Source organism: Streptopelia decaocto, assembly GCF_964273445.1.
Source record: "Streptopelia decaocto genome assembly, chromosome: 16".
Taxonomy (NCBI): Eukaryota; Metazoa; Chordata; class Aves; order Columbiformes; family Columbidae; genus Streptopelia; species Streptopelia decaocto.
The window spans coordinates 10,398,456-10,414,625 of NC_138671.1; the positions used below are offsets into that span (position 1 = coordinate 10,398,456).

Consider the following 16,170-nt stretch of genomic DNA (forward strand, 5'->3'; position numbering starts at 1 on the left):
TTAACCCGTTTGGGATTTTCCTGGGAGGGAAAGCTGTGGGAAGCGTTGGGGCTCACTGTAACAGGGGTGTGCTTGGAGGAAAAGGCAGATGAAGTGGCACTGAATTGTCTTATCTTCTACGGATTCTAGAGGCAAAGCTGGTCTTGTTTCTTTCTTTTCAAATGTCAGCGAAAGGCAACAGGATCACGGAGAAAAGAAAAACCCTGTCCCTGGAACTCTCTGGGTGTTTTCCAAGTGGTTTCCCTAATTCTTCACCCGCCTGCACCTTAACTAGTTTCTTACAACAGAGCATAGGGGCTGTAAAATGCTACTGCGGGGACTGGGGGATCATTTTACACCTGCTTTGTATTCCCCTGAACAGCTGTAAACGACAACACAAACTGTGAAGCAGCAGGGAATTTGAACGCCTTCGACATACATTTCTACACTGATCCTCGGTAAATTAATTCAAATAGTTGCTGGGGATTTGGGGGAGAAGCTGGAGAATTCAATGAATGAATAAGGGAAGTGATTTGAAGCAGAGGCCAGCTGGAGACCTGGAGGAGAGGGGAGAGGGGAAAGGGAGAAGGATGGACGGGGTCAAGGCATATATGACCTGGAGGAAATCTGAAAAGCCGACTGCCCGGGATGCCCCTGGGCTTTGGGAAAGGGCCAGAGCTGAGCCCGCAGCCCAGCGAGAGCAGGGCCAGGTGCTGTGATCTCCTCCCCACGCACTGATTAGGATGCAAGTCCTCCCCATGATGCTCTGCCTGTATTTGGCTAGACACGTTAGCTATGACTTCCATAAAGATTAAAGGCCTCTCCTGCACTTCTTCACATTCAGAACAAGCTCAGAATACCCCTCTGGGTGGAAGGCAGTGCTGAAAACAGCACTTTGAATATGTACATCTCTGGAACATCCTGACTCAAATGGCTTATTAAAAGCCTTCCCTAGATATATCAGGCTAATCAGAGCGCTCGCCGGTGTTGTTTGCTGCATGTGAAGTGGTAATCCTGTCAATGAGATGTTCTTCACACCTGCAGGTGCCCCTGTCCCTAGTGCAGGTGAACAGCAGAAGATTTTTCACACTGGAAAATTATCTCGGCGTATGGTCAGCTCCTTGCTGGCACATCTGGAGCTGGTTTCAGGACCAGCGTATTCTGCTGGTCCATCGATTTGATATTCTCAGAATTAAGAGGCCAAAAGACCAAAAAACTAGGCCAGAGCCTTTTCTCCAGCAAGTACAATGAAAGAGTCTTGTCCCTGCTCTTACAGCCTCCTGATCCTGGCAGCAGTCAGAAGCTGCACAATTCCAGGCACAGAGTTTTCCCACCTGCCTCATGCTCGAGTAGGTGACATCTGGGGACCCTTCACTGCTGACAGCATTCCCCAGCAGCAGCAGCGACATCCTTGTCCTGAACATATTTGGAGACATTCTCCTCTCACATACCTTCCCACATGCGTCTAATGGTCCTGAGTATCCCTTCTCTTACAGGTTGGCAATACTGTCAAGGTCAGTTGTTGAAGAAGAGCCACTGTGGAAGAGCTACAATGAGACTGAGCGAATAAAGGCTCAATTTAGACTGTGCGATGTCCTGGAGCATCATAGATTTGTACCAGCTGTGAGTCTGGGACACAAACCTCCCTGACCCATAAGGATTTACCCAAACCAAACCCACGTCCCATCATTATGACAGTACAACACTGATTCCCACCAGCCAAAGATCTGTTTCCAATTCTGACTTGGAGTCTTTTTTGGTCTGGTGTCTGTAAAACAGTAATGAAATGGCTTCCTGCACGACTGCTAGTCCTGAGCTGGCTGCCCCTCTGTCACCAAGGCGGTCAGAAAACTCACATCTAACAATTTCTGTGAGGACTGAATGGTGCAGATGCTTTGCTCAGACACATTTTGGGAAACGCAAACCAGCCACTTGCATCTGAGTTCTAGAAGGCCTTCAGATACCCAAGGATGGTATTGGAGATAGCCATCTGAGTCAAGAATCCAGTCTTAATTTTTCCACTACCGCTAATGTCCATCAGCATCACCGTCACAGGGACTGCCCTCATCTTTTCTGACACATCAGTTGACTGTGGACGTTGTGGGTTTGCCTGCAGCTCAGACTCTGTCTCTTGTGCCAAATGCAGCACCTTCCTCTATGGGAGCACATTGCTGCTTCTGTGTGACGTTTTCCAAGCCCACAGCCCACAGGAACTATTGACCTTTCTCCCATCTGTGCTCGTTCTTGTCTATGTTTGCTGGCCATCCACTGAGCAAATGAATGGCACTGACCTTCACAGCAGATGTCAGGATAGATAATGTGGCCAAGGAGAAAAGACAAGGGAAATATTGCTAGAGTTTTCATTCCAATACCCCTAAAGGTGCTACTGTGATAGAGACATTAAAAATGCCAATAGATAACTAGATGAGATGGATTTCCTGTAATCTCAGATTCATCATATTCTACCTGTTACGATACCAAGCACTGAACTAACAAGAGGTCTGTGTGGGCTGGAGGACCGTTCCTGGCTACAGAGCGCGCTGTAGCTCATACTAATGAGGTGGTGCACAGCTGGAGAGGTGTCCTCTGACCCAAGCAATCTGTAGGCACAGCCTTCAGCTCTTCCTACCTGCACAGAGCCTCCCACCACCAAACCAGCAGCGCTGCCTAAGAGCAATGAGCTGAAACGTCAGTGGAAGTGGGGGTGAACTATCCCCTGACATTGCAAAAGAGCTTGATTCTCAGAGGAAAGCAAAAGTGGCAATAACCTCTGGAGAGATGCTCTTCCGACACTTGGGAAATGCATTCTGCTTCTGATAAACAGCCAGCTCCCCCACCACCTGGGGAAGGTGGCTGGTGTAAAGCAGCAGGGTGAAGCCTTCTTGAAACCAGCTCTCTCGTCTGAGGAATGACAATTGTCTCCACGTCTGGGACAGAGAGACCTACTTCTCTTTTTCCCTTAAACAAGTTAGACCTGAGTTCTTCCATCTCAAACCTCAACAGAGAAACACAGACTAAACCGAACAGCAGGCCCTCCCATCCTCGTTCTGAGAGCACCTCCTGGGAAGTGCCCAGGCAAGCACAGCGGGGACTTTGCCGTGATCCTGAACTCTCCCCGGGGCACCTGGAGACAGTGCCCATGGCTCGGGGCACTGCCCCAGCAAGCCGCATCTTCCCATCTTCTGTGACCACCTGAGGGCTGTCCGAGTGCTTGCAGGAGCACGTGGGCCATGGACTCATCTCTCCACCAGGACACACCATGCACCACCCAAAAAACCCAGTGCTGCAGACGTGTCCTCAGCAGCACCTGCACACGCTGCTCTGTTCGGACTCTGCTGCCTCCAACTCAGAACACCTCCATTTGTCACTGTCACCCACAATCATTTTGTTCACCGGCACCAAACAAGCCTAATGGAAAAATGAAGCTATGGTTTATTTAGCAAGACTTAAGGGCACCCTTCTAGTTATAAGTTTGGAAACAAAAGTTTCAAGTAAAACAAATAGAAAACTCAATTTCAGCCTGTGTGTAACAGCTATAGTCCTTTCTGGTTGCTTAACCTCCCAGACTCTGGAGTCCTGAGACAAACCACAGCCAGCAGACCTGATGCTTTTCAGATCAAAACAGCAAAACCCTACAGCTGTGGTCTTCTCAAGGCAATTTGCAGCACCAGTGAGCAGCTCTTTGCCTGCAACTTGCTACTACATATTCCTGCCGCTATTACTTTCACCCAGCTGTCCCCATTCCCCTCTTCTTATTTCTTTTCTTCCACTCCCCCACAAAGCAAGTATTGATGGTGATTCCTCTTCCACTTCCACACTGGGGCTTGCCAGCTTTATTCTATTTTAACGTGCTATAACTCATTCTTTTCCAACTTTTACTTCCCTCCCAACCTAAAAGGATTTAGCATTCACTTATACAATTTCCTAATTACAATTTCCTAATACAATACAATTTCCTAATCTGAAGATTAGCCGAGTGACAGACTATAGTTACAACAGAGCATTGCCCTATTCTGCAAATGAAACGGTATAAAAAAACATTAACTGTATAGCTCTTTTATGAGCTCGTGATCTTTTGTAAGTGATTAGCTTTCTGTCTCATATGATAGATGAGGACATGTTAATAACGGACACAACAGAGCCAGGAACAAGTTCTTTTGGGCAAGCTACAAGAGCAAGTTTTCCCTTCCCAGCTTTGGCAAGGGCTTGGTGTGACATTCGGTCCAACTGGCTGCCCCGCGGCAGAAGTGACCAACAGCCCACAGCTGCCAGCGCCTCTGGGGGCCTGTGCTGGGGGTCGAGTGTCTCTGCCCGAGGGATCTGCACAAACTGGAGAACTGGGCAATCACCAGCCGCGGGATGTTTAACAAGAGCAAGTGCTGGATTTTGCACCTGGGACACGGCAACACTGGCTGTACAGACAGACTGGGGGATGAGATGCTGAGAGCAGCTCCATGGAGAGCTCTGGGGTTCTGGTCAATGGCAAGTTGAACATGAGCCAACAGTGTCCCTGGAGCCAAGAGGGACCCGTGTCCTGGTGCATCCAGCACAGCACGGCCAGCCGGGCAGGGAGGGGACTGTCCCGCTCTGCCCTGCGCTGGGGCGGCCTCACCTGCAGCATTCACTGTGTGCAGGGCTGGGGACACAGGAGAAAAGGAGATAAAGCTACTGGAGAGTGTCCAGAGGAGGGACATGAACTTGGTGAAGGGTTTGGAGGGGAAACTGTGTGAGGAGCAGCTGAAGTCCCTGGGTTTGTTCAGCTGGAGCAGAGCAGACTGAGGGCAGAGCTCATGGGCTGCAGGTTCCTCAGCAGGAGCAGGAGGGGCAGGGTGAGCTCTGCTCTGTGACAGTGACAGAACCCAGGGAACGGCAGAAGATGTGCCAGGGAGGGTCAGTGGGACATGAGGAAAAGGTTCTTCACCCAGAGGTGCTGGACACTGAACAGGCTCCCCAGGGAGGTGTCACGGCCCCAACCTGACAGTGTTCAAGGAGAGACTGGACAACGTCCTCAGACACACGGGGTGACCTGTGGGGTGTCCTGTGCAGGGACAGGAGTTGGACTCCATGATCCTTGGGGGGCCCTTCCAGCTCAGGACATTCCATGTCCTGTAGCTGGGTTTGCAAACAGCTTCTCTCAGTGGGCTCCTATTACCCATGGCTCGCCTGCTTCAGCCCTGCTCAACTGTAATGGCTTTTCTCCTCCACACGATACAAGCAAACACACAGACAAGCAGAGGCTGAACAAACAGACTATCATCTTTAACATCATGCCTCTTCCTTCCCAGCCATTCTGCCTCGCTCTTCTCATGTCCCAGCCCTCACCAAGGACCAAGGGGACTCCCTTCCAGGTGCTGTCACTTTGTGGTGTCACCACTTGTACTAACACCCCACTCACGATACTGGTGCTCTGGTCCTTGTACCCTTGTGTGCCCCCACTAATGTAGCAGTCAGTCTAAAAGATGTCCATGAGAGCCATCAGCTACCAACAGACACCAGAAGAATTCTGCCATTAGCAGTTCCCCACTCCAACCTTCCCGTTTGCACTTTCTCAGACTCATAGTGCCTCAACATGACACCGAATTCAGACTTCTAGTACCTGGCTGCTCTCTCTGCTGCAAGCAAAGAATTTCTTCTGCACCTTCATACAGGACTTGCCTGCCCTAACTAACCAACCGGAAGAGATGGGGTGTCTTCAGAAACGGATTCATCTCATCAGAGTTGTTCTCTGGCGGTGTCTATACCTGTTCACTGGTCGTAAACCCTTACTTCTTGTGTTTCTATGCTGGGGCGGAATGACGTATCCTCTCAAGAGCCAGTCCCAAGCCTTAGATATGCAAAAGCACCTTCCTCTTCCACAACTCATCTCATGAACTGTTCTCCAGCCTGAAGTTTTACTTCACAGATATAACTCTCTGGCATACAAAATTACAGGGTTCACCGGCCTGAGTGAAAACTGGAGAGCAAAGAAATCCTTCTTAGTTCTCAGGGAAATTATTTCATTCCCAGCAGCAGGGGAGGCCCCGGAGAACACAGAGAACACGATCACCCGGCCCTGTCTCCACAGGGCGATGCACATTGCAGCAAAACCCTTCTACTAGTCACCACAAGGATGCGACAGGAACTGCGCAGTCACCGCCCTCGGTCACGGGCTCTTTCCACAGAGAGCAGAGCACGTCCAGCCCGCGGGCCTGGGGCGGCCGCAGCTCCCGCTGGCTGCGGTCAGAGCTCCCCCAGCAGGGACCATTAGCAAAACCCTCCCTGATCTCCGGGTGACACAGGTCAGGAAACGCCACCCGGAAGCTCGGACGTGAAGCTGAACAGCTTGTGACTGAATGAGGGCATCTCTTTGAGGCACCGCATCCCGTTGTGACTGAGATATGGCAAGTGATGGCAAGTCCCACTCCACAAAGGTGGCCAGCAACCATCGAGACGCGGCTTGTACAATTATCAGCACCTGAAGCGTTAAATAAATCACGACAACACATTTAACTAAGAGGATGGCATCCACGCGCCTCCGGGCAAATCAAGGCAAAAAGTAGGCAAATGATTTGACCAAATTCACCCAGCCAGCAGAAGCCAGAAAAAACATAAATAAATGTGTGTCCCAATTCCCAGGCCAATGGTTCTGGAGAACCTCGGGCCAGGGCCTTGACGCTCCCGGGATGTCTCTATGTCACCTTCCACATTGTCCTCTCAGCACATGCACACAGCTCACCTGAATAAATAAAGTGTCCCCAGTTACGTGGGTTTCTTTCTTCTCAGCTGCTGTGTGCAGAGAGCCCAATTATGCTTTATAGCGTATGTGTTTTGTTGGAAATACACAGGGTTCTAAGCTTAACGCAAGCGTTTTGGTATAAGCTGAATTTATACCTCACTGATTCTGAATTTTTAAAACGCCTGGAGACAACAGCTACTGCGAAAACCTCCAAGAATCATCAACACTGATCCTCGCACTATCTGATTGCCTTTTAAAGCCATTTTTTATTACCCTAATTTTAGATCTACAAAATCCACTATTGTCAAGTGTGACGTTCTGCTGACTTCTAACTGTTGGGCCACCCCTGAAGAGCGAGCAGAAAAGCAGCACTTACCTGGGTTACTTTTGGAGGTGCGCACAGGGGTGTAGTGGTTTTTGGAAGATGTCCTGACGGGGGTGTTTTCTTTGGGGGAGGTATCTATGGCCGAGATAGTCTCTCTTTCACAGTGTGCTATTGGGATTGGTCCCTGCTGTCTTAAGATGTCAGCCAGAGCCCTGCGGAGACAGAAAGAGGGAACGAAACATATTTTCACACAGTAGCTAGAATGGCATTCGGTATTTTCACTTCCACGGTCGCTGTGTGAATCCGGCAGTAGTTGGATTTCTACTATAAACAGGAAAAAAAAAAGGCAACAATAACAAACCAAAAAATATACGGCTTAAAAGCTCCGTTTCTTTTTGTGTGTCTGCTGCCTGTATTTATAGGTTCGCCTGGCTATTGTTTAGTTTATCATATGATTGCGCTAATTCACTTCACCCCAGGGTTATGCTTTCTCCCCATCGTTTTCCTTGCGGTCAGTGGCAGCGCAGACGAACTGTTCTCAGTAGCACAAAGCGCTGCCTTCAGACAGAGCCACCGTGAACACGCCAGAGCCCCAAGTCTCGGGCACTGCGATCTTGTATTTACTCAGTTTTACACCAAAACCACCCTGCCCAAGCCAAACTTCTGTAAGATTGAATCAAAACAGGAGTCTGGTCCCCACACTCCTTAAATCCTTGTGCAAGAAGCTTGATACACAGCAGAGGTGGGAGTGGGATTCCTAAAGGAGAACCAGCGCTCCAGAAGAACACGATTAAACAGTTTTCATGGGTTAATGTCAACACAGCCTTTCAGCTTTTCATCCTTTAGGGGTTTCTTTAATGGTGCTGAGGTCTCTCTGCTATTCCCCAAGAAGACGACATGTCACACAGTTCAGCTGTATCCAATGTTTTCCCCTTGGATAAGTGGATACTCAAAGACTTTTTTCCTCTGTGAACATCATGGACACAGTGGCACAATGATAGCGTGAAATACACTGATTTTCTTAGTGCAGCCACGAGCTCTCTCTTGAGCCACAGGAAAAGGAGGAAAGGGGGTGGCTTGTGTGGGACAGTGGTGGTTCAAAGATTATAGAGTTTGAAAGGTTCTTTTCTCTTGGCAGAGGGAATGTGCCCAATGTCACCTTGGGTACCAAACAAGATGTAAGAAGGAAAAATTCCTTCATTGCCTATTGATGAGAATGACGCTGGTGTTGCTCATATCTACTAGCATTCCTTAAACGCTATATATTTGGTCTTTCCACTGAAAAATAGTTTGGGACCTGAGTTCATTCCATTTTCCAAATAATTTCCTCTACAGACTGCTATCCCTGTGAATAATGAATTGCAACACCAATGTGTTCTACAAAAGAAACTCTTGGGAGAGGCTCCAGAAGAATCACAGAATGTCAGGGATTGGAAGGGACCTGGAAAGCTCATCCAGTGCAATCCCCCCATGGAGCAGGAACACCCAGATGAGGTTACACAGGAAGGTGTCCAGGCGGGTTGGAATGTCTGCAGAGAAGGAGACTCCACAACCCCCCTGGGCAGCCTGGGCCAGGCTCTGCCACCCTCACTGAGAAGAAGTTTCTTCTCCAATTTAAGTGGAACCTCCTGTGTTCCAGTTTGAACCCATTACCCCTTGTCCTACCATTGGCTGTCACTGAGAAGAGCCTGGCTCCATCCTCCTGACACTCACCCTTTATATATCTGTAAACGTTAATGAGGTCATTAATGAGGTCATTAAGAGGATTACATCAGTTCACAACCATCTTGTACAGAATATTTTTAACCTTCTTTGACTGCTTATTGGTTGTAGAGAGAGCAGGCATAGAGGCTATAACCTACCATACGAGATGTATATGTGCACAGATACTGACACGTATGGAGTAAAGGGCTTGTCACATGCAGGGACATGAAAGGAGAGATTTTTTAATATATTTTTTTTGTGCTAAGATAGGATCAGAGAGTGACGAAGGTGGCAGCAATAAGAGATACTCAACCCTGTCCCAAGTCAGGGCTCCTTTTGTTTGCTCCTGTGGTCATTCCTGGCTGAAGAAGAGGAGCTAGTATTTGGTGTTCTCCACAAGATGCTGAATTCCCACCGACTGACACAGATCTGTGGGTGCTCACCATTTTTACCATCACGCCTGAGGTATCTCACACTGGTCACCAACTCACAGGCCATGCTTGAAACGCGGCCCCTTGCCTGAGGTTGTACAGAACACGAGTGGCAGAAAAAGGACCCTAAGCTGGCCCTGAGGTCCCTGCCCTGCACGACACCACTCGGTTCCTCCTGAGCAGAGGATTCATTCAGCCACCGGCGACCCTGATGGCTTTTGTAGGCAAATACCTTCCCACCGCATTATAGAACTTGCTGGTTGAGGAGGACGTGGGAAGCTAATGAGGTTTATCTATTTGGCACCAGCATCCGGTACATCCCGCTGCAGACAACACATTTTCTCAAGACAGCAGGTTGGCAGAACTGAGTCCTCAGTACATATCTCCAAGATATATTAAGCATCAGACGACCATTTAATGGTATCTGCAGTACAGGAATGCTAAGAGTCATTTTTCAATCACAGAGACTGTATTAGGACCATTATTTACTAGCCCATAGCGGCTTGGGCTCATTTTGAACACTTGTTGAAGATACTTTAAGTGTCAAAAGTGCAATCACTCAGAGCACAGAGGAAGATGACAGCGTGGATAACACTAAAACACCATATACTGCTTAGATGAATATAACAGAGACAGCTGGGCAGGAGAGGTCAGGTCGGGGATGGTGTGCGCTGGGATGCGGTACAGAGGAACATAAGGAACTCAAAGATGAGGAAGCAGAGCTGGAGGTGCTGGTGGGATGGAAATGGAAGAGTACAAACCAGTCCAACCCAAAGCTGAGTTTTTTTAAGCTGACAAAGAGATACTAGGAGAGGTCCTATGTCCCACTAATGAGAAGTTGCAAAGGACACAGAGATAAGGCAAAGATGCTGTGATAAGGGCAACTCCACTGGTTATAAAAGAAAAAAAAGTCATGGTGCAATAGCAAAACACTGAACCAGGGACCCAGAGAGGCCCAGCGGTCTCCTTCCTTGGAGGTCTTCAAATTCAGCTGGGTAAGGCCCCAAACAACCTCCTCTACCACTGGTCTTGCTTTAAGCAGATGGCAGGGCGAGGGACATCCAGAGGTCCCTTCCAACCTAAATTCTGCTAGATTCTGAGTCTAGGACCACCCTACACTGCAGGTCACTTTGTTTCTCCTGATACTCTTGTCCTTTCTCCTGCTATTATTACTCTCTGAAAAGGGTTTGATATAGTCCAAAGAACAGAACTTCCCGACCTCCTGGATGGACACTTTACCTCCATTCACTAAAAATAATTGAGGCAATTAAAGCGATTATACTCTGGAACGACTGGACACAGTGGGAAGCGCCTCATCCTCTCAGTCATTATCTACCCAAAACCAAACCCTGAGCCTGCTGCCCTCCACGAGGACAAAAACTCCAGGATAACGTTTCAGTTTGTGAACAGTTTCTCTGTCCCTTGGTTACAGCCACGACCTGAACTCACTGATCCTTACCACAAACAAAATACGGCTCAGGTGATAAGAACCATTTTAATCCCTTCTTTGTTTTGCATCCTGAAGGAACAGCAATAAGAGCTTTTCTCTGGGTTAGATGTTGGTCACAACATCACAAGGACGTGATTTCTAGTTGTCTGCCAGCCCCATGGAAGGGAGGACACCGGTGCTCCCAGATGAGCTGTAGAAATCATAGGTGATACTCAGGAAAGCGATGCCTGCCCTGTCAGACTATACATGGGATAAACAACATAACTATCAAAAGTGGATCTAGCTCGTAAGTGTACGGGACTAAACCTGAGTTCAGCAGCGCTGAAGGTGTAATCTCCTTATGCCCTAAACACACCAAACTGTGCGTCCTGAGCGCTCGCTCTTTGTCCTTTATTGTCTGCGGAGAGGAAAAAAGACTGTTCAGCACCAGCAGAGGTGGAGGAGAAAGTCAAACTTGGATCAACCTGGTTAGTTCCTTGCCAATTCAATCACATTGCTGTGTGTGATCCAGTTTATTTCCATAGAGCACAGAGGGCTGAGTCCCACGCTGCTGGAAGGTCAGTCACTCTTAACTGAGGAAGGATTTGGTGAGTGTAAATCTCTTGGGTACAACTGTCTAACTGTCCACTGCAAAAGCTTCAGTAATAATAGAGAAACAGAGTCACTTGAAATCTTTGGGTCTTGTGTGTGCAGCCATTTGGGCACGATTAGTCTCACGGATGTCAGCAGCATCCTCAACACCTGCACGAGGCGCTGAGGCACTTAGAAATCTTTCTATGACGACACATCTCTTATCTCAGGAAAACAAACCTCACTCGCTGGAACGCGTTACCTGTGGCAGCGGATGGAGTAGCCAGAGTTGCGTCACTGCACAATCGTAGCCTGAGATAACGATTTGTGACAGCTTTTCATTAACGTCATTTATGTGAGAACGCTAAAGCCTCTTTCCATATAAACCCAGAACAGACATAGTGACATCAGGGATGTTGTTTGAGACCAAGGCTGGATTAGTAGCACAGGAGAAAAACCTACTGATGTCTTGCGTGGTAGGACATCCCAAAGCAGAGCAGGGCAGGTCCGGCTCCCAGGTATGTCAGCAGGGAAGGGGCTCGTGCAACACTGGATGCGGAAAGATAAAATCAACAGGCTTTGCTAAAGAGCAAAGAGAGTGAAGACAAGGCCACCTGGGAGAGGGGCAATGGCAGGGGGTGACAGAAACAGAACAAGAAAGTGAGCAGAATGGTATAAAGTGGAGGAAACAGACAGGAACAAACTGAATAAAGACAAGGTAGGGTGGGAAGTCCAGCAGATACGGGGAGGGTGTTCATCTCTCAGTCTTAGCACAGAGATGTGGGAGGGGAGAGAGGAGCTTTCTTTGTGCAATAGGGAAGTAACTAATCATTAATGAGTTTTCAGGCTCAAAGGAGTGATCTTTCCTCTCTACATAGCACTAGTGAGACACATCTGGAGTGCTGTGCCCAGTGCTGGGCTCCTCAGGCACATCATGGAGCGGGTCCACATGAGGGTCACAAAAGGACTTAGAACATCTCACATATGGAGAGAGGCTGAGACAGCTGGGACTGTTCAACCCCGAGAACAAAAAGCTCAGGGGGATCTTATCGATGTGTTTCAACAACAGACAGGACGGTGTAAAGCAGATGGAGCCAGCCCCTTCTCAGCGGTGTCCAGTGACAGAACAAGAGGCAATGGGCACAAACTGAAACATGGGAAGTGCCACTTAAGCACAAGAAGAAACTCTTTTACACTGAGAGTGCTCAAACACTGCAACAGTGTCCCACAAGGTCACAGAGTCTCCATCGTTGGTGACATTTATAACTGGCCACAGTCCTGGGCAGCCTGATCGAGCTGCCTCTGCTTGGAGTCTAGACTGGTTGACCTCCAGAAGAGCCCCCAGCCTCAGCAACCCTGTGATTCCATAGAATTTTGTATAGCCAAACCAGACTGCCCCACTGGACAGCCTCCAGCACCATAAATGAGCTCAAAACACAGCAGACAGAACACCCACTAGGGAGCTGATCCCAGTCCTTCTAGACCCAGCCTAACACAATGGCTCCAGAGGGCTTTCTTCAGGCTAGGCAATGTCACCGACAGCAGACCCAGGTCCATTTCCGTAAGTGGCTCTTCCTACACTGTGAAACGCTTCCATTTTCCGCAGCCCCTGTCAGTGCATCAGCATCCTGACCTCAGCAGGTCATGGTGACCTCTTGTCTCCTGCACCCACGGGCAGAAATCCCTTGCACTGAAGTGCTCTGTGGCCCGAAGGAGGAAGGATTTGGTTCCTATCAATGAGGAAGCTGGAGGGCTGGGTCCAGAGTCCACAGTTTCCCTGTCTAGTGCCTCATTCGCTGGCCAAGGAAGCTCCATCTGAAAAAACACATCCCTGGCTATTTGGTGGCTCTTTTCAGGACCTGCCTGTGGAAACGCAAAACTCATGTCAGTGCCCAAGGACTGGCAAGGACTTTATGGACTGTATTTGATGGGGATATCTCCAGTCCACATGACCCTCTCCTCCTGGGCTGGAGAGAAAAAAACAACCAAAACACACAGATCCTGGGAATATAGGGAGAAGAGATCTTCAGCTCTAATTGACGGTATGAGTGTGGGCACAGGGATCCCTTCTACTGAAAACAATGGGAGCTTTGGTGACAGCTCCAACAGGCCGGAATGTGGCCTGTGGGACATAACATTGGAGCAGAGAGGTGACTGGAAGCGCTGACTATTTGCAGGTTGCACACATGCAGAGCATCCACCAATTGCCTTCTGAAAATCACCTCTCTTTGACACCTCATGTATGGGGTGTCACAAAACATAACTGGATGTTCAAAGTCCCTGTGAATTTGGGGAAGAATGGAAAAAGAATGACCAAATGGAACTGGCAGAACACAATAAAAAGAGCAGCGCCGGGGTGAACTAAAAGCCTGCTAAAAGCTTAGCTGTGATGGAGTTTGTGGCAGAGCTCCAACCAGCTTCAGCACAGCCAGGATTTCACTACAAGTCCTTAAAAAAAATAGAGTGAGGTTAAAGACTCCCCTGTGCTCTGTTAGTAACCCGCAAAGAACGAGGCGGTTCGGCTGAGAGGGGCGAGTTACCCACCACGGAGCCAGCTCCCCGGGAGGAACAGGTCTCTCCAGGGAGCGGGATTTGTCACCAGCACGGCCGTGCATTATCTGGGGGTTTTCTGGTGCCTGTCCCCAGACCTGCTGCGCCCCTTGTGACATTCCACACACTGACCAGGGCCACGTGCTGCCCTTGACCCAGCGGGGTCTGTGCTGTGGGTCAGACGGGCCCCACACTGCAGCTCCTGCCAGCAGAGGGATGAGCACCCGTGTTGTCCCCGCTATGCGAGCTGTGAAACAGCAAACGGGAAGACCAGCGTCCACCTCCTTTCAGCAGCTGTCCCCATCTCCGCTGCCTCCTCGGCATCACCCACAGGGCATGTGTCTGGCCTCACGCTCTGATGGGGTTTAACTGGGGAATCACAGAATCCCAGGCTGGTTGGGCTGAAGGGAACCTCTGCAGATCCCCCAGTCCAACCCCTGCTCACGCAGGGTCACAGAGCAGATCACACAGGTGGGTCCAGGGGGTTGGAATGTCTCAGAGAAGGAGACTCCACACCCGCTCTGGGCAGCCTGGGCCAGGCTCTGGCACCTCCCAGCAAACAAGTTTCTGCTCATGTTCACATGGAGCCTCCTGTGCTTCAGTCTGTGCCCGTTGCCCCTCACCCTGGCGTTGGGCACCACTGAACAGAGTCTGGTCCATCCTCTGACACCCACCCTGAGATATTGATCCCATTGATCAGATCCCTCTCAGCTTCTCTTCTCCAGCTCAACAGCCCCAGCTCTCTCAGTCTCTCCCCATAAGATGCTCCAGACACAGGGCTTTAATTGATTACACAAACACCACTGCAGACTGATACATGGAGGGAACACGGGGACGCTGCTACCAACAAACCCCTCTGGCCAGCAGCACCTTCACATGGAAGCAGCTCTGCCACATTAGAGCTTGTTTCTGAAAGTGCTGGCACTTAGCAGCACCCTAGAGACCAACCAGTCCCGGCTGAGCAAAGGAGAGAACTGGTCTCTGCAGCGGCCAGAAACAAAAGCAGCTGGTGCTTCAGAGCAGGGGTTTTTGAGAGGGGAACACTGGAAACAGGTTTTCACAGTAACCCCAGTGGGCGTGTGGTGGACACCTGTATACGTGTGTATATAGAAGAAGATGTGAATGCACCCATGGAGTTAAGAAGAGAAAACAGACTAAGCATTAGGACACCCTTCCAAGAGAGCAGCATTTGTGTACCTGCACCCAGCAGAAGTGAGGAAACGGTCTTTCTCAAGGCTACGAGGAAAAGTCAGATGTCTTCTGAAAAATCCTTATGTCAATTATGAGAATTATTTCTGAAACTCCTGACATCTAGTCCAGCTTTAATGACAAATATCACTGAGAGCTTAATTATGGATGTACTAAGGACCAGATTGTTACCTCAGATGATGGCAGCAGGATGAGGCTTGGCAATTTCCTGACTCACTCTTCTTGGTGAACTCAAAACTAACACATAGGTGACAATTATATGCATGTATGTGGAAAACATACTACTTCTGTCTCAGCTGAAATATAAGATTACTGTTGCTGTGAGCTCATCATCTCTCCCGTCTCTATAACATGAGGTGGAAGCAGCAACTGGAAAGTAAAGCTCTTGTCTTTGGGACAGGTTGTTTAGGTTATGTAGCAATAGTAAATACCAGCAGAGCTTAAAGTGCACATCTTACACAAGTACTTTATACATCTAACACTAATACACAAATTAAATGCTGTGATGTGCACAAGGAATTTACTACAATCACTAAACTCACAACAACTAATGCTATTCCTTTGAATAACTACGCAGCAGGTCCAGAAGAGAAACTGTCACATAAAGATCCTGTAATTAAAAAGTTAAAATCAAGCTTTCCAACCGATGTTTCTTCGCAGAGAGTGGCCAGAGCAAAGGGTCAAGATCCACCTCTAAACCAGGATTTCAGGCGAGTGGCGCGAAGCAGCAGCTCCGGGTCCCAGCACCCCGAGGTGCCGCGGCCCCGCAAGCCAAGGCCAGGCTGCCACCTGCTGTACTGTCACCACGGCTCCGCAGCAGCCGCGCCTCCCTCGCCCGCTCCCCCAACCCGCCCGCGTGCCCCCGCGCTCGAGCCAGCGACGGGGAGGCTCTTCTCACAGTGACCCACCCAGCGAACAAAGCACGAGCGCTGGGGAGATCTGGAGGCAGCGCTGCTGCGCGGAAAAGGAACTGAGCCCTGGTCTTGATCGTGGGAAGAAGATCAAATAAAAATAGCAGGTCTTGCTAGGTATTTGACAGGCACGAACGCCTGCAGGAATGAGGCTAAGAGCTCGGCTGGTACAGTTTTTTAGGCTGCTCTTGTTTGCGCTGGGGTATCTGCATGCGCAAAGCCTGAAACAGCGCTTGGGGGGTGCGCAGGGCTTGGAAAAACACGAGTGCGCGCAAAGTTTCATGTACGAGGTATCTATTTTGCACCAAATCCTATGTTGTAAGCAC

At 49.3% G+C, this 16,170-nt stretch overlaps 1 protein-coding gene across 1 annotated transcript in view; it reads right to left on the reverse strand.

Annotated features, from left to right (window-relative positions):
* SHISA6 (shisa family member 6) overlaps positions 1–16,170 on the reverse strand; it is a gene marked incomplete at both ends in the record, with an annotated part of 241,222 nt that overhangs the window by 218,785 nt on the left and 6,267 nt on the right. The window contains one exon of the mRNA XM_082067128.1: positions 7,071–7,231. Within this exon, the coding sequence (XP_081923254.1) occupies positions 7,071–7,231 (161 nt within the window). The remainder of the gene's footprint in view (positions 1–7,070; positions 7,232–16,170) is intronic.